This window comes from Rhinoderma darwinii, chromosome 2 (genome assembly GCF_050947455.1).
Source record: "Rhinoderma darwinii isolate aRhiDar2 chromosome 2, aRhiDar2.hap1, whole genome shotgun sequence".
Classification (NCBI taxonomy): Eukaryota; Metazoa; Chordata; class Amphibia; order Anura; family Rhinodermatidae; genus Rhinoderma; species Rhinoderma darwinii.
This window is the reverse complement of record NC_134688.1, coordinates 55,004,213-55,031,120: the sequence shown is the minus strand read 5'-3', so window position 1 is coordinate 55,031,120 and position 26,908 is coordinate 55,004,213. Positions and strand designations below refer to the sequence as shown.

Genomic DNA, 26,908 nt, shown 5'->3' with positions numbered 1-26,908 from the left:
GTCTTCAAACTATTATCTACATGTTATAACCAGCGACGTGGCACACGTAGCTGCAATGTACGTCAGCTCTCAGAGGTGTGAAAAGCTTGCAGCAGCTAACAAAGCCCTCACACGTGCAATCATACAGAAGATCTGTAAAAACTATTTGTTCCACTTCAGTTCTACTTGCAGGATAAGATCACCCCGGCAATTATTTGCGGGGATATGTGGCACACAGCTTGGCGGTTGGTTAGTAAGGAAAGCATGGCACATTGGACCTGGATTATAGATCGCTTAATACACTGCAGAGCACATCTGTCAGGAAGCTTGTGGGTCCTGGTTTCCTCAATACTGGGCACTGCCCAGTTACCCAAACGTTGCATTTTATGTGATACATTTTTCTAACTAGTAAGACATAAAATAACAGAACATTGCATGATAAAAAAAAAAACTCATATACGTCATCTTTTTAGAAGTAGAGAACAGTTTACTCTAAAGGAGTAGTCTTAAAAAAAAATGGATCTATTATTTCTGGAGAAAAAACAAAAAGGACCCTTTTGTGTAATCCTGGACAACCCCTTTAAATGGACCCCCCTCCATGAAGATTATTTTACTCAATTGAGTAAATAGCTGTTTATAATATAAATATAATATAATAGAATTGTAATAATTTACATACGAAGCAGCTGTCAATTCCACTCTGCACTTGCCCTGCGTACTCGTCATCTGGTCCTCTCGAATCTATTGACAGACTACAGGCTGCAGTAGACAGTAACCTGTAGTCTGCTGATAGGTCTGCAAGGTATTTTAAATTCCCCGCATCCTTGTATGTGATCATATGAAGGCTGCGGTGTGTATAGAAAAAAAACGTTATCATCATCAGTAATTGTTCTATAAGCAATTTCCTATTTTATTCTTTAAGATTCAAGGTTTGGAAACCAGTAGTTGAATGCAGTAAAGCGCAGTAATAAATATTGATTTTCCCTGATTCTTTAAAATATTCGGTTTGGCTTTTGTGTTACCGACTGGTCCACGAATTTACAAAGCATGAAGGTGCAGCTTACTTCACACCTGGTCATATACTCATAACTCTTCAGATGTCCAATAACATGACAGTGAAATAGTCAAAAACGTACAGCAGAGTCAGACGTCTTCCCCTAATCTTACCGGTGGACTTCCAAAGCGTAAAATAAAATATGGAATTAGAGCAATTGATTCTCCCCTTCCCTCCCAGTAAAGCAAGCTGTTCCATGCAGTAACGCAGAGCACAAATCCTAATCCAGATTTCTGGCTACTGCCGGCTGTCTGCAGTGAACATCCATGTGCAGAACAGCAGCAGTCCCACATCCCATATAATAAACTACTTCCCAAAAGTGGGACAGACACCAACATCAGCACACCTACCCATGTGAAGACTTTCCAGAATCCAGAATCGTGCCATTTCCCCTCTGGCCACCATGCTTTTTTTTTTCAGAAAAGAAGAAAAATAATTGCACGAAAAAAAAATAAAAAAATAAAATAAAAAAAAAGGCTTGGCTTTTACGAAAGCAAATATACAGCAGCTACATAAAAAAGGGGAAGATGCTCTGTCAACATGAGAGGCTGCTGCTAGAAGCTGGCTGTGGAAAGAGCTTATTCATTGCCTTCGTCCTCCACGCCTGCAGTTCAGGCCAGACGCTAGGAGGGAACTGACAGATCAACATTATGTGTTGCTGCAAATTTGGCTGCTTGAATGACGACACCATGGGGTACCCTTAGGGAGGAAGTGAAAACACTAAAACATCAATATGAATGCAGTCTACCAGCCGGCTCTGCTGCCAACGAAACGTCCGAACATCAGGAGCCAGATATGAACTCGTAGCATCATCTACTCCATGGACTGTCACACTTCTCAAAGTACATTTTTAATGGGTGAAATTATGTTTAAAGGGATATTCTGATTTTGGCAAGAAGCAACGAATACATATAGATCTCAATGTTTATAAAGAAATATCAAAATTAGTCTATAAGACGTTGCACCAGTAGGGAGCGGGATGTCATGGTTTATGTCCCTGTGTCGATAGTTTGTACAGGCATCGGTAGAGATGGCACTCAGGAGTTGTTTGATGAAAACCATGGTAATTTTTTTTTTGTGATAAGCGCATCGCCAGTGCACAGCAGGAACATCAGACGTAATAACATCCGTCTCTAGGCAGTAGCAATTGATGCATGAACTTGAAGAGGGTAACCGCCTCTATAAGTTCTTGCATCAAATGCTACTGCCTCAAGAAAAGTTTTATTACACCGAAAGCGTTGCTTTAAGCGACTGAGGACCACCCACTGTAATTATATACTGTATATATGAAAAAAATTGGCACATAATCAAATCAGGCGCTTTCGAAGGTTTTACACTGGGGTTCAGCTCTCTAGGGTCTACGACTCGACGTATTCACAAAAAAATTGCAATACAAAAGCAAACATGGCACCACTGGCTTCCATAGCAATGTCCTCCTCCATATCACATCACATGACCCATATTAGCCAATAGAAGCTTGCAGGTTCTTCATTCTTGCCCTCACTGACATACAGTTTTAAACCAGGTTTCCATAACAATCCAGCCATCTTTGTTTACTCGTCATTGAATCCCTTTCAGACCAGTCAGGTCTCCAAAAAGGAACCCTCCACTTGAACGAAAGACTCCTGCAGCAAAGCGCATGGCTGCTGCGCGAGCAATTGGGCAGCTGAATTGCAATCAGATCCCGCTAGGGACCCTGTAGAGAAGACAGAAGTGGTTTTCACGGCTTATGTCTCCTCTGTACTCGCGTACACAAGGCCCAATAAGTGCTGTGTATAGTATAGAGGCAAGACTGGTCACATGATCGCTGGGATGCCAGTAGTAGGGGGCTGCTGCTGGGTCTAAACAGGCCCAGCACAGCCTTAACAGTCACTATAACCGGGCTGATTTTCCTGCTGTGCAGTTCCAGTTACAGAGGAAAAGTATAGTGAAAAACAAATAAATTAATACAATTTCCCCAAAAGGTATTTTCTGACCTTTGAGGGACAGATCTATAATAAGAAAATAAAAGTAAAAAATGAAATATACAGATAAAATACCCCCCAAAAAATGGCTCGCCTCGTCAATCAACGGTCGCTACACTAGCCCTTACCCAATTACCCTAAAATAGACAAAACATAAGAATTTATGGTAGTCAATGACGATCACAAATATTTTAAAAGGATAACTAAAATGTTCAAACTTCCCCAAAAATGTTTGAATGGTTATTTTTATGGTAACAAATGTAGTGTTTCCCTTAAAGGGTAACTAAACGTTCAACAAACTTCTGACATGTCATAGTGACATGTCAGAAGTGGTGATCGCTGGGGGTCTGAGCACCGAGACCCCCACCAATCACTAAAACGAAGCCGTTCTATTGAGTCCGTACACCAGCTGCTCGGCCTTCCGAGAAAAGCAGAGCGCCTCAGCCGCTTCATTTTAGCGAACGGTTGGGGTCCCAGTGCTCAGCCCCCTAGCCATCAAAACTTCCGACATGTCACTATGATATGTCAGAAGTTTGTTGAAGGTTTAGTTGCCCTTTAAGGGAAACACTACATTATTACCAGAAAAATAACCATTAAAAAAAAAAAAAAATATGGCGAACACGGATATGTATAGAAATTCTAAGTAAAAAAAAACTGGATTGATCTTGGAAAAAAACAAAAACACCTTTGCAAAGGTCATGTCACTAGCCCAACAAATAAAATGTTATAGCCATTCACTAATGCGTGCTAAAGACGGCTAAACTGTGCCTGGTCCTGAGCCAGTTAAAATAATTTTCCGCTGTGCACTTCGTGCCTTTGCGGCGCGCTCTACTCATTAATCGCATCACAAGTGTTATCTCTACCTCATGACGACGACTATTGTACAACTCATGGTAGAGGGCAACATATCACTGAAGAAAAATAAATTCTTATCAGAGGCTGGCAAATAAATAAATTACTGAAAACGCAGCTCACTGAACTTTATTATAGATAGGCAAGGAACTTATAAAATACATAACTTTTAATAAGTAATCCAACAATAACATTGAAAAACAAAATACCAAATATATCAAATCACTTCAACGAGTTGCCAAAATAACTACCATTATACCCAGGATGGGCGCAATATCGATGCAATACAAAAGCAAAAAATAAAAAAGGATGAATAAACAAACAAGGGAGGAGTACAGGTATGTTCTGCACTGTACGAGATGCCGACCACAGCGCCACACACTGGGAGGTAAACACTGAAAAAAATTACTTTTGGTGTAATCTATAGAAACAGATGGAGTGAGCAGCACAGGGGGGTATTGTAGTGATAATGGGAGATTTTAATTACCGGGATATTAATTGGTGTCATTGTTCGACTTCAACTGCAAAGGGGAGACATTTCCTCAAACTGTTGAAGGAAAATTTTATGGGCCAGTTTGCAGAAGACCCAACTAGAGGTGAAGCTCTGTTGGATCTGGTCACTTCTAATAATGCAGAGCTTGTTGGGAACGTCAAGGTTTGTGAAAACCTCGGTAACAGTGATCATAATATAGTTACATTTTACCTATACTGTAAAAAACAAACACAGGCTGGGAGGGCAAAAACATTTAATTTTAAGAAAGCCAATTTCCCCAGGATGAGGGCTGCAATTCAGGATATGGACTGGGAAGAACTAATGTCAAATAATGGGACAAATGATAAATGGGAGATTTTCACATCTACTTTGGGTAATTATAGTGCAAAATTTATCCCTATAGGTAACAAGTATAAACGACTAAACTTAAACCCCACATGGCTTACACCTTCTGTGAAAGGGGCAATACATGACAAAAAAAAGGGCATTTGAAAAATACAAATCTGAGGGTACAGCTGTAGCCTTTGTAAATTATAAAGCGCTTAATAAAATGTGTAAAAAGGTAATAAAATCAGAAAAAATACAAAATGAAAGGCAGGTGGCCAAGGATAGCAAAACAAATCCCCAAAAATTCTTCAAGTATATAAATGCAAAAAAGCCAAGGTCTGAACATGTAGGACCCCTAGATAGTGGTAATGGGGAGTTGGTCACAGGGGATCAAGAGAAGGCAGAGTTACTAAATGTTTTTTTTTTAGCTCCGTATATACAACAGAAGAAAGAGCAGCTGATATAGCCGGTGCCAGTGCTGTTAATATATCAATTAATATACTGAATTGGATGAATGTAGATATGGTGCAAGCTAAATGAAATAAAATAAAATGTACACAAGGCCCCGGGACCACATGGGTTACACCCTAGAATTCTTAAAGAGCTTAGTTCAGTTATTTCTGTCCCCCTCTTCATAATATTTAGAGATTCTCTAGTGACCGGTATAGTGCCAAGGGACTGGCGCAGGGCAAATGTGGTGCCTATTTTCAAAAAAGGGCTCTAGGTCTTCCTCGGGTAATTATAGACCAGTAAGCTTAACATCCATTGTGGGGAAAATGTTTGAGGGGCTATTGAGGGACTATATACAGAATGTGACAAGAAAATTTTATTATAAGTGACTGCCAGTACGGTTTTACTAAGGACAGAAGTTGTCAAACTAACCTAATCTGTTTTTATGAAGAGGTGAGCAGAAACCTAGACAGAGGGGCCACTGTGGATATAGTGTTTTTGGACTTTGCAAAGGCATTTGACACTGTCTCTCATAGACGTCTAATATGTAAATTAAGGACTATAGGTTTAGATAGTATCATTTGTAATTGGATTGAGAATTGGCTCAAGTATCATATCCAGAGAGTTGTCAATGTGGTCAATGATTCCTACTCTGAATCGTCCCCAGTTATAAGTGGTGTACCCCAGGACAAAAATTATTCAACTTATTTATTAATGATATAGAGCATGGGATTAATAGCACTATTTCTATTTTTGCAGATGACACCAAGCTATGTAATATAGTTCAGTCTATGGAAGATGTTCGTGAATTGCAAGCGGATTTAAACTAACTGAGTATTTGGGCGTCCACTTGGCAAATGAGGTTCAATGTAGATATATGTAAAGTTATGCACAATCTGTATGCATCATATGTCCTAGGGGGAGCTACACTGGGGGAGTCACTTGTTGAGAAGGATCTGGGTGTACTTGTAAATCATAAACTAAATAACAGCATGCAATGTCAATCAGCTGCTTCAAAGGCCAGCAAGATATTGTCGTGTATTAAAAGAGGCATGTACTAGCGGGACAGGGATGTAATATTACCACTTTACAAAGTGGTATTATCTAGAATATGGAGTTCAGTTCTGGGCTCCAGTTCATAGAAAGGATGCCCTGGAGTTGGAAAAAATACAAAGAAGAGCGACGAAGCTAATAAGGGGCATGGAGAATCTAAGTTATGAGGAAAGATTAAAAGAACTAAACCTATTTAGCCTTGAAAAAAGACGACTAAGGGGAGACATGATTAACTTATAAAAATATATTAATGCCACATACAAAAAATATGGTAAAATCCTGTTCCATGTAAAACCCCCTCAAAAAACAAGGGGGCACTCCCTCCGTCTGGAGAAAAAAAGGTTCAACCTGCAGAGGCGACAAGCCTTCTTTACAGTGAGAACTGTGAATCTATGGAATAGTCACCGCAGGAGCTGGTCACAGCAGGGACAGTAGATGGCTTTATAAAAGGCTTAGATAATTTCCTAGAACAAAACAATATTCGCTCCTATGTGTAGAAATTTTTGACTTCCCTTTTCCCATCCCACTTCCCTTTTCCCATCCCTTGGTTGAACTTGATGGACATGTGTCTTTTTTCAACCATAGGAACTATGTAACTATCTCTTGGCAACCCCCTCCAATGTATTGGGATTTGTGAGTTAAAGGGGTTTTCCAACTTCTGACAACTGATGACCTATCCACCGGATAGGTCATCAGTACATCATCTGTGTGGGTCCGACACCCGGACCCCGCACAGACCAGCTGGTCCGGTGCCTCTGTGCACTGGACGTACATGCCGGAAGCACTTAGCTCCGGCCGGCTACAGAATAGCGGCAGAGCTGCAGTACTGCAGCTCTGCTTCTATTCAAGTGAATAGGAGCAGACCTGCAGTTCTGCAGAACGGCCGCTATGCTATGTACGGAGCCAACTGCTTCTGTCCAAGTCCATTAAAAACACACTCCACACATACACTTAATGGACTTGGCTGCACAGAAGTACGCCACACCTTTACGTGCCCATGTAAGCTTCGTACAATATCCCTGTGCATAGTGCATGCTGAATAAATGTCCTATGTACAGGGAAGGGGGCAGAGAACATGCTTACACATAGAACTCTATTACAAAATTTAATATGATTATTATTATCTAGGACTATATTATGTGGCGGTATTATGTGACTGTGTATGCTGATATGAGAGATGGAGAGCTTACAGGACATTAGTTACGCCCCTGGAAGTAACCCCTAATAGCAATTAGCTATACAATTAATAAGTTAATCTTCAAAACCACAATATGTGCTTTCACTATTCTTCAGAACGATACATAGAGATACCAAAATGGAAGATTTAAGAAATCATTACCACCCACATCACAATACACTGCAATAGAAGCAGATCAGGGCACAAGGACTTCATAGTGTGTTTTCCTTGCATGGCCAACATGTATTATTAGGGCAGGTGCGCACATGACGGAAAAAATCTGCCGCAAAATCTGAACGTGTAACATGCAGATTTTGCCCCTCTACATAGAAATTGAAATGCTGCAGATTTTAAAATTCGCACCACGGATACATTTTTATGCAGAAAAATGTCAGGGTATGTAGATGAGGAATGTGCATCTACCCTTACGTTTTCCCCTTCAGCGGCCACTGCAGGGGAAATTTATTTGTCCCCGCAGCTTCCCCTGATAGCAGCTACTTGCCGGAGATTTCTGAATTCAATACCCCTTGAGAGACATCCTCTTCAACAATCTCTTTAACATAGAAAACAATTGTAGATGCTTGAAAGTGAAAGAAAACCTGACAATGAACCATTTAACCACAAAGCAAATTTAGAAAAGGGTAAATTACTCATCAGTATAATAGATCGGGAAGTAGTCCCCTTATTCAATAACTAATGTCACCGGGTCTATAGTGAATCGAATATGTACCTGGAACAAAGCACTGACTTAACATCACATAGTATGGTTGAAAAAAAAAAAAAATATGTCCATTAAGTTCAACCAGGGGAAGGAAAGGATGTGGATAAGGGGAAGGGGTCAATTTTAGAACTTTGTTTACCCTGGACTACTAGCTGGGCTGTTCTCCCAGCTGTTAGGGAGAGCAGTATCCACTAGGGCTGCCATTTCTGAGACCGACACACTTGCATCATCACCCAACTTTTTAGGTTTCCGTTTTTTTGCTAGAAAGGACAGAAACGGCAGTGGTCTTCCTTTTCTAGGAACCCTTTCTACTCCCCCAACTACATTAAAGGGGTTGTTCACTACCGGACAACTGATGACCTATCCACTGGATAGGTCATCAGTATATCATCGGTGCGGGTGTAGGAGGTTTGAAGACATTGAAACCCTTCCTTCTCCTGGCACTAGCCAGAATAAGGGAGGGGGGATTGTGTGAGGACACTAGAGGAAAGCGTGTCCACCCCAAATTTGCAGCATAAATCAATGAGGTTACTTTACCACAGTGACCATTCTGCAAATTTGGGAACTGCTCCCTCTAGTGGCCAGCACATGGAAATGTTATAAATTAGAATCTAATTTATAATATTTCCTGACTTGTGAAAAAAAAAAATAAAAAAAAATTAAAACAATGTGTAATCACTTAAATACTAATTGTTTAACTGAAAAATAAATAAAAATAAATTCTAGCGACACATTCCCTTTAAGTCAACTACTTGCCTGCTCATCCTTACCCAGAGATAGGGACACAAAGACCTCCTGTCGCAGGTGGTTAGGAGAGTGGTATAATTTTTATATACATGTACACCACTGCTGCAGACCGGATTTTATGACATTTGAGCTTCAACAGACAACCTATAGTAGAATTTATCTTTAGAAACAATAAAGTACCAAAAAAAAAACAAAAAAACTTACTGTTAGAAATCCGTATAGTCCGCTTGCGTCCCACTCGGTCAAGGCCAATTGGTGTGCTTTGTGAGAAGGTAAAGGGCCGTAAGCGAGCAGAGACAGCCTTGTATGGAGGCACTTTGTGTGATGGAACAGGAGGCCGAGGGATCGGCTATATATGGGACACAGAGCAAAATATATCCAGTTAATAGAAACATTAAAAAAATATATATAAAATAAACAAACTCCAACACAACCCTCTACACACCACGTCTCATGAAATATTAAACATGGTCTGTACAGTGACACAAAACCAAATGTGTCATCTTGAAACCTTAAAAAAAAAAAAAATTCAAATTTCAATTTGGGAGGATGGCAGATATTTTCAGAATCCTTCCATTAATGAGATTAAAAGGTGGGAGGGAAAGTCATTATTTAAACGGTTTTCCAAGATATATGTATTTTTTGGTTTTAAAATGATATACAATTTTGTTATCTTTAAAATTCCCCACTAACGGTTCATTGGTCCCCCGCAGGTCTTTGTTTATGGTGCCGCAAGTCAACAGGTCACTGCAGTGGCCAGTGAATGGATGTCGGTCAAATGTTGAGAGGACACATCGCAGCCGGGTAAACAAGGAAAGGCGGGGGACCAGGGAACAGTAGACATAGGGGTGGCGAGAAATCAGGCCAGTACCTTGGCAAAGATTACAGCAGCAGGAAAAAAAAAAAAAAGAGTATGTGGATGTTGTGACCTGTGCCATCATGTCATGTTACGGAGAACAGAGCTGCATGGGACATCGTGAAGTGCCACGTGTGAGTCAAGAAAGCAGAAACACATGGCACTTAGTGGAAAGAGCAGGGTCCCCTAACAGCACAATGCAGGGGCATGACGCTCCCATCAGATCAAATTTGTCTCGGTACTTAACAAAATTGACACAATAAAAATATTAATAAATAATAATAATAATAATAATACACACAAAAATAATCATTTCAGAAAAAAACTGACACATTATTAGTTACGCTCATTTTACTAAATGTAAAAAGGTACAGTAATATTCAGGTGAAGTTTTATATTCACCATTGTTGGGCCAAAATTTTTTCCATATGAGGGTACTGCGTACACAGCAACTCCTTGCTATACGTCTATGATCAGGATAGCTGCCTATAAATGTGGGAGCCAGGGATGTACAAACCATAGCCACTGATATAGCTGCTAAGGGGCCCCAGATTGGCTCCATCTTTTATTTTGATGGGTGGGGAGACCTTGTGCAGAGATCCCTTTTCCACAAGCCCTAAAACTTTAGCAAAAAAGGTGTGGGAATTAACCCAAAATTCATGGATTGCCTGGGACAAACATAAATCAAGTCCTCCTATCCAAGGCGGTGAAAGGGGCCCCAGGGTAAGTCTTTGCTATAAACCCCCTGATATCTATGTGAGCCCCTGGTGGGATCCACCTAGTAATGGAACAAGGCAGCCACGTGGAAGTCAAATTCTTCAAAGTTTTCCTGCAGCTCCTAAATAGAGACAGCCTGTTTTATTATAACTTCTGCCTACTGTAAATTGGTAAGAAGACAGACTGCCATAAACCGGAGTCTGTACTCTGCTGGCGGACGGTTAGTGCTATGGTGGGAAATTTGCTCTATTACTCTATGATAACAGATTTATATTAGGGAGTTGCTGTTTATGCAGTCTAGCGTTGAATATTACATTCCCTCCCCTTACAGAGAATAATTTGCTGTACATTAATTTTTCTGACCTTTTCAAAAGGCGACAAGGCCTGGAAGGGCTGCGTTTTTAATTTCACACCATTTTAAATTTATTTACATCCTATGGAAAGGACATTCAAAATTTTCCATGCAAACAATTCTAAAGTGAAAAGCGGAATAACTAAACATTTGTATTGTTGCGGGGGGGGGGGGGGGGGGGGGTTTACTACTTATTTGTCCTCCATTTGTGTATTCTGTACACTTATAACGTGTCTGCTGCATTTTTCCTACCTCCTATTGCCCAGAACAAAACAATTAGAGGTCATGACTGCACTGAGCAGACAACACATGTACCTAAAGAAGGCCATACATAAAAAAGAGGTCTGTCCAGCCATCTCCCTGAATGCCCCATAAACATGCATGTTCAGATCAACCAAGCATGCATGTTTACTGCCATGGGAAGATAGGCATTAAGTGATACCGGACACCTCTTACAGTGCTTATAACAAGGGGATTAAATCAAACATGCCCAATCCTCGTTTTTTCCCAACAGTAGATAACATTTTGTCAGAGATACATTCGCAGTATCATCATATACAATAGCATGACGTTCATTACTAACAAGGGGGTTCTCTCGGAGGACATCAACAGATAGAGCCGTCACTAATACAGTAGGGCTGGGATATTTGTAGGGGTTCCTCAAGAGGGGATGGTACCATCAGGTCTATGGCGCCATCATATATGAGAAAAATGAAAACGTACTCATATAATATACTTATTCAGACTTCTGTTATGTTGGTAAGTGATATTTCTTTTCAGAACACTAGATATAAGCAGTGAACAGATCTCATGAGGCCACAACAACTCAATATTAATAAAATAATTAGTACATTGATCTTAAAATAAATGATTAATGTCCTATTGCATGCAGATTCTCGATAGCCCCGAATCAACACACCATACTGTATATTTTATTGATGTTTGAAGATTGTTGTAGAAAGTGAATACAATTAGTGAGAAAAAATGTAGTTAGTCCAAGAGCATGCAAGTTTTATTATGAAGAAAGGAAGATATAAGATGAATGTTAGGACCAGATTCGGAAGGTCTTTAATTCTGCAGAGAGGTCATGCTCCGAGGCTTACTTTTTGAAGGATATCTTCATTCTCTTCATCCTCGCTTGTCCCGTAAAGGTTGACACCACCTATTACAGAAATGGGTCTTCTTTTATAGTTCCCTTGGAACTCCATGCTAGGCTTGCAAAATTTTGATCCCTCACTAACAGAACGTGAGGGAAATTTACAGTTCCCACCATCAGCATTTTGGCAATCCATAGGAACAGAGTCTTCTGGGATGGAGAAACTGCGAATGGCCATCTGACCATAGTCAGAAAGGGGCCTTGGCCTACACCGATTTTTTCCAGGGACCCATTTCTGAGATGACACTTTTTGAGATTCCGCCTTTTCCTCATCTTGAGATGGAGATTTGGTCCAGGGTTCTTCAATCGTAACCTTTTTTAAAATGTGAACAATGTAAATGAGGTCATCTGATGAATGCTAGTTCCATTAACAAAATTGAAAAAATAAATAAATATTAAAATGGCAAAGACTTTTCGAACATGTAAGGGGGGATTCACACGAGCGTGTATTCGGTCCGTGCGGGCCGCGTGGTTTTCACGCGGCACGCATGGACCAATACAAGTCTATGGGGCAGTACAGACAGTCCGTGCTTTTTGCGCAGCGTTTGTCTGCTGCGCAAAAAGCGCGACAGGTTCAATAACTCTGCGTATTTCGCGCATCACGCACCCATTGAAGTCAATGGGTGCGTGAAAATCACGCGCACCACACGGAAGCACTTCCGTGGGACGAGCGTGATTCGCGCAACAGCAGTGAAAAGGATGAATGAAAACCGAAAAGCACCACGTGCTTTTCTGTTTCCGAACATCCAAACGGAGTGTCTTTGCGATGAGCGAAGCCGGACAAGCGTACCGAACTTCACCGGGTTCGGCCAAACTCGTTTTGGCCGATCCCGGCAAAAAAATTATCGGTACGCGACGTCAGGAGATAGTCACTGTCCATGGTGCTGAAAGAGTTAAACTGTTTCAGCACCATGGACAGTGACTTGCGATCCCAAAATACATTAACCTGTAAAAAAAAAACGAAGTTCTAACTTACCGATTACTCCTGTCTCCTTCCTGCAGTCCGACCTCCCGGGATGACACTTCAGTTCAAGTGACAGCTCCAGCCAATCACAGGCCAAGCACAGGCTGCAGCCAATCACAGGCTGCAGCGGTCACTTGGACTGCTGCGTCATCCAGGGAGGTGGGGCCCGATGTCAAGAGAGGCGCGTCACCAAGGACGCGTCACCAAGGCAACGGCCGGGAAGTTCTCGGTAAGTAGGAACTTTATCTTTTTTTTTTACAGGTTTTTCGCTGTTGTGTTCGGCATTCACTGTCGAGGGTGCTGAAAGATTTAGCTCTTTCAGCACCTTGGACAGTGACGGGCGTTGACAAGCCTCATCTCTATGATGCCGGCTGCGCGAAAATCACGCAGCCGCGCATCAGACACGCATGACACACGCAGCTGTCAAATGGTTTTTGCGCTCGCAAAACGCTGCGTTGTTTGCGCGCGCAAAAACGCAACGTTCGTGTGAATCTCCCCTAAGTGTAAAGGATCTGCCAGACACAGCTTCTGTGTCGACGCCCGTGGTTACTCAGTCTGCACCTGCTCCTATGTCTGATAGAGTGAATCCTTCTTCCACCACAAGTAGTCAGGCACTGAGTGGCGGGTAGATTAGGGCTCACCTGTCTGTCTCCCTACCCCGTCATTACAGAATCACAGGCCCATATACCTTTTCTACCCTGGTCCCTGACACACTATGGATCCCCTTGAGACCCTGGCTCAGCAAATGCAGGGCCTCTCCCTACAGGTCCAAGCCCTGACTCAGAGGAGCAACCTGCATGATGCTACCCTGGTAGTGCCCCCCACCTCACCTCTTGAACCCCACCTCAAGTTGCCTGACCGGTTCTCAGGGGACCGGAAGACTTTTTTCTCCTGTCGGGAGAGTTGTAGGCTCTATTTCCGTCTAAAGCCCCACTCCTCAGGTTCTGAGAGCCAGCGAGTGGGTATAATTATGTCCTGGCTCCAGGACAGGCCCCAAGAATGGGCCTTCTCCTTGGCTCCCGACGCCCCTGAGCTTTCCTCTGTTGACCTTTTTTCTGCTCTCGGGCTCATATATGACAAGACTGCCTTTGCCGAGAGTTAGCTGGTGACCTTACGTCAGGGTAAGAAACCCGTTGAGGAGTACTGTTCGGACTTTTGGAAGAAGGAGTCACTCTATCAGACTTAGGAGCAGGTGCAGACTGAGTAACCACGGGCGTCGACACAGAAGCTGTGTCTGGCAGATCCTTTACAGTAAGGCTCTATAGTCCGCACTCGGACTCTCAAGTCACTTATGAGTGTTGTAATTGAACTTCTCCAAAATAAAACCAGTGTTAACCAAAAGCATGAACGATAGGTGTCCCAAATCCAATGTAGTAGACTTACAATGGAAATAATAATTTTTAGTACCATAAACAATAACTTTACAGACATACATCTGTCAAACAACATGTACATACTACTACTACTACTACTACTACCACAACCACTACTACTAGGCCTCATCAATAGATTTACGTGGAAAAATTATACTATATATTGGATTCCTGTAGTAATTATACTCCATATGTGAGATTCTATTTCAGATGCTATTTATTGCTGCCTCAAGTTGTAATCAATTACTTGTTCACAGAGGAGAGAGGGCCCCATAGTCGAAATTGAAGTGGGCCCCATTATTGTTCTACATTTTGTCACCAAGGACAGATGGGACTGGTGTTTGTTTCCCCCTCCACGTGACCCTTGAGGCCAATTCCGCACCCTTTTGTTTGCTAAATGTCCTTTTACATGGCCTGATAGTAGCTTGTTGATTGGTGCTTGTTTGCTCCAGTAGCTGTGGTAGGTAATATGGGGATGAATAATTGTCCCCATACCTTTCTACAATGTCGGCAGCACATCTCCCCATTTACACAGGAAGATGTGCTGACGACTAGCAACCATTTTATTGGCCGCATAAAACGAGCTTATCAGCCGACAAACGAACAATTGCAATGATCAGAAATGAGCGTTCGTATGGATGGATGCCCCTATGCCGATCAGGGGCCTGTGTAAAAGGGCCTTAACATGGCAGCTTCCCTGGAGAGGGAGTCCTACATAGGTTCTTGCCACCTAACAGCAAAGGACATGGGCCATTCAAGACTGGACCCTCTTATCATATGTACACCCTTGATCAGGTGTTGTCAGCTTCCCTAGACACAACACGGAATCTATCTAGTTACGTAACGTCATGCCCTGCGACTGTATTGCAGCACATCATGGTAGAATCTTAATTTAGGAGTTTGGATTTGTCTCCTAGCTTTCTCAGAGACAGCTGTGATGCTTCCATATTGGTCGGGTCCAACTTATCCCTACAGCTATAACTATGAAATGTCTGATAATACTAAATCACACGAGGACTAATTGGGGACTGGTGATGGTTTCGGCTTCATGCAATTGGACTACTTTCCATTTGGCTTTACAGTATTATATGACCAGTCCTATGTCTGAACCACATTTCCCTATCACCGAGAGCTACAAAAAGAATTCCAAATTAATTTCTAGTCAGAATTGTAGGTCTATATAAAATCGCTCATACTGATACAACCAGAACTACAACATTTTGCAGCAAAGACATAAAACCAATATCTATATATAATACATATTATAGAATTATAAAATAGAATACACAGAAAGGAGCGTACTCTAATACCTTTTTATCTGTTACATGTAATGCGGTCCCACAGACGCACTGAAACAATAGACAACTGACTGTCGGCATCCCAGCCCCCGATCACTGAATGCCAGGTAATTCTTTCAGACGCTACTATGTACAAGCCAGATTTTCCACTGATCTCCTTGTTATTTGCTCGCTAGGTTTGCAGGTGGACCTTGTACCTTTCACAGGGCAGCTCCTCTACCTAAGTGCTTCTTAACTCATAAAATGCCAGCCCAAAGGAGAACTTTATTCAACTCGTTATGTAATACAATGTGCACAAGAGGTAAGTTTGGAGAATCTATTTTACACTGTAGATGACAAATACATATTAGAACAGTTTCCTGTGGGATATTACGTAGAGAAAAAAAAAACGATTGAAACTTAAACCCTTCCCAACCGCACATTTTTCACTTAAATTGTTTCCTCCCCACCTTCCAAAAGTCATCATTTTATTTTTCTGTCAATATAGCTGTAGGAGGGCTTGATTTTCGTGGGACGAATTGTAGTTTTTGGTGGCAAAGTTTTATTGTGCCTGTATTTACCTGTCGGAGGTAGACGTGGCAGATGGCCCCCAGGCTGCCAAGCCAACCATCGGCATACCGTGATCGTATCGTGCGGGGGGGGGGGGGCACGGGCTGTCAGAGGGGATCGCCATCCTCTAACTCTTTAGATGCTGCAGTCGCTATTGGCCACGGCATCGAAGTGGTTAAACAAGAGGGATCGTGCTCTAATGTGATCCCACTCATTGTAGTGAAGTGTCGGCTGTAATATACAGCCGACACCCGCGTTGTATTGAGTGGGCTCAGCCTGTCCGCACGCTATATACTTCCCCTATCCAGCTGTGATGTGAATATATGTGAAATGTCAGAAAGAGTTAAAGGGGTTCTGTATTTTTTTTAAAACTTAGCTCAATAAATGTTAAGATTAATATAACATTTACTTTACGGCTTGCTGTAAGGTTGACATGGTAGCATCAACAGATTAACTGTCAATCCAATCAAGTGACTTACACTCATAAGAAACAAACATTGATGGATGTCCCCACCATACATATAAGGCTTCATTCACATCCGACGAAACGGGACCTTGACGGACACGAACCAAAAGGTTCCCGTTTCCATCCCCATTGATTTCAATGGCGGCAGATCCGGTGCCAATGGTTTCCGTTTGTCTCTGTTGTGCAAGGATTACGTAGTTTTGACGGAACAAATAGCGTAGTCGCATGCGCACTCTCCTCTCTCCAGCTCTTGCACTGTACGTAGCAGTGAAACGCCCCCTTGCCAGTTCGGCAGACAAGTACAAGACTGTGAGATCAGTCTTGTACTTGTCTGTCGAGAGCTGAAGAGTGAGAGCGTGTGCACGCACACGCTCTCCTCTCTCCAGCTCTTGCTGTTTCACTGTCCGTAGCTCATTGGACAGTGTCACAGCCACGTTACACGCCCCTGTGCCATTACACGCCACATTGACAGTTCAGGGGGTTATTTAAATATCAGGTGCCAAATAAAGAGACACCAATATCTACACTTTTTTTTCTACCCTCCTCCGTTATTTAAACTGCCCCAGGGTTTGTGCAGCCCTGCCCATTACATGCTGCACAGTGAAAGGTGATCACTCAATGGGGAGTGTCAGTTATACAATTATAGCAATATACTGTATACACACACACACACAATTAAAACGGTACACCAGTGATCCCCAGTCAGTGGCATTACAAAACCATGGCACCAATGTCAGACTATATGACGGGAAGGTGATACCCGGCTAGGAACCACATGATTGCTTGCCTCTTATATGGTCCTGACCCAGGAGGCACTTGGCACTAGAGTCAGCACCGTAGTGCCAACTAGACTTTACACCAACACACTATCACTGCATCATCTTGTTAATTTTGTTTGCAAATGTAACATTTATTTTATTAGTCAATATTGAATAGACCTTGTCTCTTACAGGACAGTGATGTCAGTAGGAGAAAAGGAGTCCCAGGCAGAGCGCTACAAGCGGCTCTGTTTCGGGACTCCATCTTTGGGGAAGCCCCTGTCATCATGGTCCATATATGGACAATGTTGTCAGGAGCAGAGCAGTGTCCCAGGCAGAGTGCTAGTAGCCCATGGACAGTGATGTCAGGGGCTTCCCCAGAGCTGGAGTACCGGAGCAGAGCCTTTACTAGCGCACTGCCTGGGAATTCAGCTCTGCCCCAGACATCACTATCCATATATGGACAGTGATGTCAGGAGCAAAGCAGGAGTCCCGGGCAGAGTGCTAGTAGTGCTCTGCCCGGGACTATGACTCTGGGGTTGCCCCTGACAACACTGTCCATATATGGACAGTGACATCAGGGGTGTCTCCTGAAGCGAAATCCCCAGCCAGAGCATCGGCAAAGGCTGGGGATTACACTCCTAGAGGGAACCCCCAAAAGGCGCTACCTGGGCAGCAGGGGGCTGCGTGCCGCTACCTGGGCAGCAGGGGGCTGCGTGCCGCTACCTGTGCAGGGGGATGCAGTGTGGCACTCGCTACAGAGGGTACTAAATTTTTGCGGTTCAAACTGGGGGCCTAACTTCTAAATCGCGGCATAAACAAGGCCTAACGTCTTTATGGGGGCACAAGGTGACTCTTTCTGACATTTTACTGCCACCGTGAGTTTCCCCGCAAAGGGGCCGACTAAGTCTGTTGCCCAAGGGCCCACATAAACCTGGAGCCGGCCCTGACTGAGGCCCTTCTTTGGATTGTGGTGGTGGTCACCTCAGAAATTACATTTTGGAGGCCATAACACACGAACACAGACACACGATAGATTATATAAATGGATACCCTTCAAGTGTTTTGACTATGGTGGGGAAGTTGGTGCTTACCACCAGAATTACTGATGTCACTTTGTATGATTTTTTTTTTATATTTACTAAATATAAACCGTAAAGCGAATGATGTCAATGAGATATTAGGAGCTTTACCGACAGTGTCCAGCAGAGTGCAGGATATCTCCTGCACAAGGCAAGTGAGTTTAGTATTCGCAGGTATTTGGGTAAGCGGTAGCTGCTTTGTGGTAGGAGGCACTTTTTGGTTCTGTGTGGTCACAGTATGGAGCTTTGATGGGCACTGTATGCCTCTATGTAGACAAAGAATGGCATTTTCTGGCCAATGTACTATGTGGGCACAGAATGGCAGCATGTGTGCACTTCAAGGCAAAAAATGGGCACCTGGGTCAGATGCACTAAAGTGGGCATTTGTTGCTAAAAAGCAGTTATGGGAAGCCCTACGGCCATGTGCTTCATCTGACTTACGTCCCCAAGTGTACCCATATTTGATTTTCAAATGTTGCATGATATATAGATAGAAAGTAGTTGGTGAGGTTAGCGAGAGAGGAGGCATTCCTCAGGATTGCAACGAGTTCCCCAGGAATCAGTTGTAACCCGTAGGTGAAACAAGCAGCAAATGTTTAATTTCCATGCAGCGCCACTGCATGAGAAACGAAGCATTACACAGTTCCCATTGAAGGCTGTCTGTAAAGCAAGGACGTGGCGGTACACCAAAGTGAGAGATACCCTTTGCAGTCATCCTCCACTCTGGAAATACAGTAGATGAGGACCCTTAATGGAAAACTCCCCTGTATTCCCAAATCCTAAAAGAGAGTATTTGAAAATAGGTTACCAAACATTTTTTACATAGGTTACCTGGCCCATTTTAAAAGTTGTATTTTCTGTGTCTGATAAATGCAGGTCCCAGCTCTGGTACCAACACCTATCTAAAAAAAGAGGTCACTGCGGGATGCCCCATCCAGGCCGACAATGAATGGAGAGGTGCCCGTGCATGTGCGTGACTATCTCCAAACACTTCTGTGGGAGATACGTAAACAGCCAAGGCCGCTTGCTCGACTGTTTCCCTAACACCCAAAGAAACAAATGCAGAGAGTAACGCACATTTACAGCCACCTCTTCATTCATTCTCTGCCTTCTGAGGATAGGGTTGGGTCCCTGGGATATGCCATAAGTGTCTAAATTGGGAATACCTTTTTAAGCATAGTCCACATAGTGCAGTTTATTTTTATTTTTTTCACAAAACCAGCAGTGGATTTTAAAAAGGAGAAGAAGAACTGCAAAAACATTTGAGTGGCACCTGATAGTTTTTATTCACTTTAGCCGGTGAATAGGGACCGTGAAAGCTGACCCAACTCTCCGATCCATGGAAGAATAGGACATATCCTAAATTTCCACGAATCATGGACTGGACTCGGGCGACACACACTGTCGCATACCTCCCAATGTTCAAGTATCACAAAGCCAAGTATCACATCAACCGATGCTATGCCTCTAATCCCACCCAATCCCCGTCCATACATAGTGCCTCCCATACAGTATAATGCCCTCTAGCTGCGATCATATAGTATAATGCCCTCATACAGTATAAAGCCAACACAGATGCACCCATTCCACATAATGCCCACAGATTCTCCCATGCAGTATAATGCCAAAGCAAATTCCCCCATACAGCATAATGTCCTCACAGATGCCCCCATACAGTATAATACCCCCAAAGCTGCCCCATAATGCCCAAATAGCTGCCCCCATACAGCTTAATGCCCTATTAGGTGCCCCTAGTGCCAGTGTCCTTGTAGACAGTGCCACAGTGCCCAAGTAGGTAGTGCCCCTATATAGTGCAACAGTGTCCATGTTGATAGTGCCACATCCTCCTGAAAATAGCACTACCCCCCTGTAGATAGTGCCATTGGGACTGCCTCTAGGAACTGAATCCCCAGCCAGAGCATAGGCCGGGATTCCGCTCCTAGAGGGAAGCCCTGATGTCACGGTCCATATATGGACAGTGGCTACTCCTGGAGCGTAATCCCCATTGCCGACTCTGGCTGGGGATCCCGCTCCAGGAGGAGCCCCTGACATCAATGTAAATATACGGACAGTGACCTCAGGGGTTTCTCCTAGGAGTGTAATCCCCGGCCAGATCATTGGCAGCAGAGATTCCACTCAATCAGTAGCCACTGTCATCACTGTCTGCTCCTCCGCTCTAAACTATTTCTGAAGCATGGAGCCGATGGTTCCCTGCTTCAGCATTGGGTTTAACTGTATCTGTGTCCGGAGGACGTAGATACAGTAGACAGCGAGACATACCCTAGGCCGACCGGGACAGCGGGACACCGATCCCGGAATCCGGGACTGTCCCGCTGAATCCGGTGAAGTCATGTGCATGAGACGTTAGATTAGAAATTAATTACAACAAAATGTGCTGCATGAACACAGCCTTAGTATGATGACATATTGCAGATAAGTTCATACATTATCACATACAATACACTATCACTTGGCTCCCAAGTTAAGTATCACAATAGGTAGTTGTCACTATGGCCAGTACTGTCAAACTGGACAAATCACTGCCATCTGCCATACTTCACAGTGAAATTATCAGTTCGGTCATTTCACTTATTAATCACGGATTTTATTTTGTTATATTTATATTAGTTATATTATATTTAACATTTGATTTCAGTCCTGGTTTTGATAGATGTTTTTTTTTTCCTTTTTTATCTAGGCATCTTTTCTGATAGAGTATGCAGGCACTTTGTCTATTACATATAGTCCCGGGATGTCCGACATTTTCCAAGGTCATAGCCAGGCCAGACTAATCACTCGGTACTAATTCTATTGGACATAAATGAGATTTTTGCTCTAGATTTATCTAGCGCATACAAGACATTTTAGACTAGTAATACATACTACTTAACCAGCCAGAATACCGACACAAACGCATTAGAGTGTCTCAGAGCGGCAATTAAATATAGTTTCACACTTGAGCAATAGGTTCCACTAAGAAATTACGTTGCTCTTCTAACATTATTGGAAAGGCCATATTTATGGAATATCGCAATATTCAAAACCATTTTAAAGGGGTTGTAGTAGTTTAGAAAAAAAAAAAAAAAAGGCATTGACTTTATCCCCAGAAACAGTGCCACTCTTGTCGGATGAAAGTGTGTTCGTACAAACGCTAGCTCCCTACCATTGCCAGGACAGTGATCAGCCGACAAATGAGCAAACACTCATTTGTCAGCGGATTGGATCTTTTATACGGCCCGAAAAATAGTCGCTTGTCGGCAGCACAAATCCTTGTGTAAACGGGGGATGTACTGCATACAAGATGCAAATGTACGAGCAGGAACGATTAAACGTCCCCATACCTGCGATCATTGCTCTGTTTAAATGCAGAAAATGAACGCTGATCGACATGCTGTATTGTCCTCTATTTATTATTTTTTTTTATGGCGTTCACTGTGCGGTAAAAACGACATGTTATCTTTAATCTGCAGGTCAATACGATTACAAAGATACCAAAATTTATAGCTTGTTTAATTTCCTAACGTACTACTTTTACAAAATAAAAACAATGTTAAAAAAAAAGAAAAAAATTATTCGGTGTAGCCATATTCTGAAACCCATAACTTTATTTTTCCGTCGATGAAGCTGTGGGAGGTCTTGAGTTTTGCAAGGAGAGCTGTAGTTTTTATTTATTACATTTTGGGGTACATACAACTCTTTTATCACTCCTTATTACATTTTTGGGGATGGCAGTGACTAAAAACCAGCAATTTTGGCTTTTTTTATTTTTGTTACGCCGTTCAGAGTTGTGAGATAAAAATCATGTTATATTGTACTTCAGACTTTTTTGGACTCGGCAATACCAATTATGTTTTTTTGTTACCTAAGGGAAAAATGGGAAAATGTTCCTTTTATTTTTAATCCCACTAGGGTACTTGAACATGCGTTTGTTAGCTCACCTGCACAATACACTGCAAAACATATGTATATTAAGGGGGACTTTATTAGGCTGCAAATATAAACCCATAGTCACCCTGCAATTGGGTAGCAGTGGGCCAATGGGGCAACCGAGGGGGTCTAACGGCTTAGGTGTTGTGATTGTTATGGACAATGGCATCTATGCAGCTAGACAGTAGGAGAAGGCCTCATGCCCACTTTAGTTTTTTCGTCAGGGTGCTATCCGCTTTTTTAACAGATAGCACCCTGACACATTCACTTCAATGGGGCCATGCACACTTCCGTTGTTTAACGGAACCGTGCGGCCGTTCTGTGAAAAGTAGTGCAGGTCCTACTCCTGCCCGTTTTTGGCGGAACAGTCTCAGCCTTTGCATTGATTTGGTCTGTGAAACAACGGGCTGCACACGGAAGCCACCCGTGTGCGGTCCGTGATTCACAGAACCGTCATTAAGGGCCGTTCAACTACACACGGAAGTGTGCATGAGGCCTAACAGTTATTTTCGATCCTAGCTGTTAGCTATATATTACAACTGACACATTGCTCTGACTCCTGCAGCAAATAGAACAGGCACTCTTCTTACTCTCCCCTCCCGACTAGAATGTACATATACGTCAAATGTGAAGGAGTTAAGAAATTAAAGCTGCACCCTTATATTGTTGGCAACTATTGACAACGAGGCCAATTTTACTGTTATATAGTTATGATAAGTAATGCCCTTTTGGTCTGTAATACAGATCATTAGGCACGATGTAGTGCTGTATGGTGCCTCTGTGAGAGATGAGTACCGGGGTAAAACGCCAGGTCATGTTTTCTTTTTTATTCTTATAATTTTTGTGAGAAAACTGGTCTAAAAATCTGAAGCGCATGGACCAATAGAAGTGTGTAGGCACCGTATTCAGGATCTTGTTGACACACCTACTGTATATACAACCATTTTCAAGAGCTCTTCGATTGCCTATAGCATTTCAGGCATTTCTCACAAGACCCGAGACATTGAAGAGAATAAGTCCTAAACATCATTTAGTGAGAAGCCCAACTAACGCCACCTATGTAGTAATTTCAATGAAATGCTCCAGATGTAAATAAAGAATTACTCATAAAAACTAAAACCAATAGCCATACTGAACTCCATATTGATGATCGCTGACAATTATTAGTAGATGGGAGCATGCATTTCCAGTCTCAAAGACGACAGATTTTGGAATGTTTCTGAATGCAGACACTGTAATAGTAGAAGCTTCACTACAGCCCATCCAAACCCTTTCATAAAGTGAAGCCACATTTTAACAGTTCATCAGCTTTGGGGTCTGACAAAACGGAAACAACTCACACCGACTAAAGCTGGCTATACACATTAGATGAAAGCTGGGGCTCCACGCTAAAATAATCCATCTCAATTTGTTGCGCTGCGTTTTCAAGCAGGCAAACTCACATGTGATAGTATACCAACAATTGACGCGGGGTTGGGGGGAGGATATTCAACCGATTTCCTACGATAATGGTAAAAAAATAAAATCCAACACTACTGTGGTTGTGGTGGCTTCTTCCCACTTCGATTTTCACAAAAAGCTCAGGGTTAAGGTTAAGTACCGTTACATTTATGAGAAGTGACTCTCTAACTGGAGGGTCACTTTAAACATGTGTGAAATAAAGGGGAAGCGTTATTTCCCCTACTGACTAACTTCTAGTGTTCTTAAAATACATTAGTGCCTACAGTACAACAAATTTGTATTCAATTCACAGCATTTGGAAACCGGAGAAGAAATAAATCCCTTTCTTGTTACGCGCGAGCCAGTGTATTTTGGCCTGTAATACGGTAGGCAAAATGGAACTGTATTTGGCCACTTTATCCTGAGTCAGGTTCTGTTTCATGACCAAACACTCGAATATTAAACGTCATTGTACCACAATGGCAACAATGGCCATCACCCTCTGGAGGTACTTAGGCAACTCTGCAGCCTCCGCCCCTCACGCCCGAGCTTCAAACATCAAACGCTGCACCGTGTACGATGCTCTTTTGTACATTTTAACAAATATGAACAGCCCAGAAGAGAAATGAATAGAACGAATTTAGAATGTGCACGTGAAGCAAGTAGACAACGGTGTATGGGGTGCGGCGCTGGTCACGGTCAACCTGGCCTACAGCTGGTTGTTTTGCTACCCACATTTTGCAATGGCATCAAGAGTATACATGCAGGCTTATAACATTTACTATTAGATGTGTCATGCACTGAAAAACTTGATAAGATAATATTTGTCATCAACGTACTCCCATCTGTCCCCTAAGGAGACTGGTACAGATACTTCTGCCATTTTTAAGCCAAAACACTGACAATTCTTTGCTCAAACACGGGCAACAATAGATGATGGGTGCTGCAACATTCGTAAGCTTGCCAAGAGTTAAAAACATAAGTAGTCCTCATCGCAAGAATTGGCGATGAGATAAGTGTGTGCCAGTTTAAACTTCCTAAATTTTATGTTCAAACTACACTTTTTATGACCATCATGACTTGGAATATTTGAATTTTACACCTCTCCGCTGTCATATCTAGGTTGGTCAGATTCTGTGATTATTACAATCTTAACTCACCAAATGCGTGGGGATTTTCCTTCTCCCAGGTGTTAGATGTGGCTCCGTCATCACACAGATTGCAGGGGTCTGGCATATGGCCCCCACCCAGAAATATTCCAGTGACGTAGCACACAGTACAGCAGTCATGCAGCTGGCATGAAGAAGTGACACAAAAACAAACAAGTTCCTCCCGCAGAACAAATGTGTCAAGTGAACGTTCTCGTCTTAAGTTTTGCAAGTAGTCTTTAATGTGTAATAAGACTTCCTTCCTTTCTACCCAGCTCAGATTAACGTGTTTCACACCAGTGAGCCGAAAGTTCAGCAACGAATGGACAACTTCCACATGTAGAACAGGAACTATAAACTAAAAGTGTGCAAATATAAATCACATACGTTTGCCTTTGAACACTATTTTATAATTTGTGTATATAATTGACATATAAAAATTTAGTAACTATGTAAATTACATTTCACAACTTGTACCAATCTTGAGTTACGGTCTATAATATAGTCCAGAGCCATTTTCACATTTCTACTGGTTGCTACTGGATACAGTCAATAATCTTGTTGACAGATACGCCTCTTAGCTGAGCTCCTGTAATGCAGGGAGACAATTATTTTTCCACTAGATCATATTCCTCTACAGTGTCTGCTGTACAGACTAGACTTCCCAGAATGAAAATACAGAGCAAGGTCTATACAGCAAGGGTTGCTGGGAAATTTCAGAAGTCTGCAGAATTAGGAATACAGTTCTGGATTATAATATGATTTGCTATGACCTGAATCCATCAATCCCACAGACCTGATGGGCTCAGTGACAGTGGGTCCTACGTGCCCCTAACACACAGGATCTACCTGTAATCGATCAGATCTAAGTTCATAACTTAGATGTGCTATTTCAGAGGTGGATCCTGCGTGTCAGACACGCAGGACCCGCTGATACTAAATACGTCAGGTCCACGGAAATTATGGATTCAGGTCATGGGTTCAGTACAGCTGCTCTGTACTCTGTATACAGGGCAGATGTATCTCAAAAAGTATTTGTTTTTAAAAATAAAACCTATTTATAATCCTGCAACAAACACAGACTGACCTGCTTATTTAAAATGAAAAAAGAAAAAAAAAAATCCCTTTCAAAAGGTGAACATAGCCTTTAAACGTAGTAAGCACCTGGAATGAACCTCAGGATAATGGAAGGCGCACATGATCAGGGTAGAATGTAGGCTAGATGGATGGGGTTTAAGGGGTTAATATGAGTTGCACGTAGACATTGGAGTTGCACGTGGAGGAGGTGGAGTTGTTAAGGTTATATAAGTGAGGTGTAGGACAGGGGTGGTCAGTCTGAGCAGGAGAGGCAGAGCGAGACAGGTAGTTGCTTCTACCCGCCCACCCGTGAGTTATGATGGTTTGTGTTTCTTTTTGCTGTCGCAGTGGCAGCAATAGGAGGGACCTTTGAAGACAATTGGGAAAAAAAAAAAAGGTACAATTGCTAATAATAGGGGGCGTTAAACCGCTCTTCCCATTCTATTTGATGTTTGGGTGGTTAAGGGGGTTTTGCACTGGGCAATTATCGGGCAAACGATCGTTCATCAAACACTCGTTGCCGATAATTGCCCTGTGTAACCAGGGCAGCGATCAGCAGATAAACGAGCAAACGCTCATTCATCTGCTGATGGTATAGTTTTAAAAAAGTTAAATATTATCGTTGTCGGCAGCGCATCTCCCTGTGTAAACAGGGAGACGCGCTGCCGACATGATAATAATGTATGGGGACGAGCGATCGGAGTAACGACCGCTCATCCACAGCTCCTTGTGACAGGAGCAAACAAGCACCGATCAACAAGCTGTCTCATTGATTGTTGCTCACTGCACCGGCCAAAATCAGCCGCTGTAATAGGGCCTTTAGGATAAGGTCACACATTATGGCTCAGCTGGTTTTGTGAATTCCTGTGGGCAGGGTCCCCAGGAAGGGTTTTATGAAACCCATTAATGTTTAAGGTGTATTGATCAA

The 26,908-nt window shown here is 42.6% G+C and overlaps 1 protein-coding gene across 4 annotated transcripts in view; it reads right to left on the bottom strand.

The window, feature by feature from the left end:
- SPATA13 (spermatogenesis associated 13) overlaps window positions 1-26,908 on the bottom strand; it is an 84,224-nt gene that overhangs the window by 39,904 nt on the left and 17,412 nt on the right. For 2 of the 4 annotated variants that reach the window (XM_075851649.1, XM_075851648.1), the window contains 2 exons: window positions 11,846-12,211; window positions 9,022-9,166 (listed from right to left, as the gene is read on the bottom strand). In XM_075851649.1, the coding sequence (XP_075707764.1) occupies window positions 9,022-9,166; window positions 11,846-12,211 (511 nt within the window). Of the gene's footprint in view, window positions 1-1,383; window positions 1,489-9,021; window positions 9,167-11,845; window positions 12,212-26,908 lie in introns of those variants that run through there. The other 2 variants (XM_075851650.1, XM_075851652.1) reach the window with 2 other exon arrangements.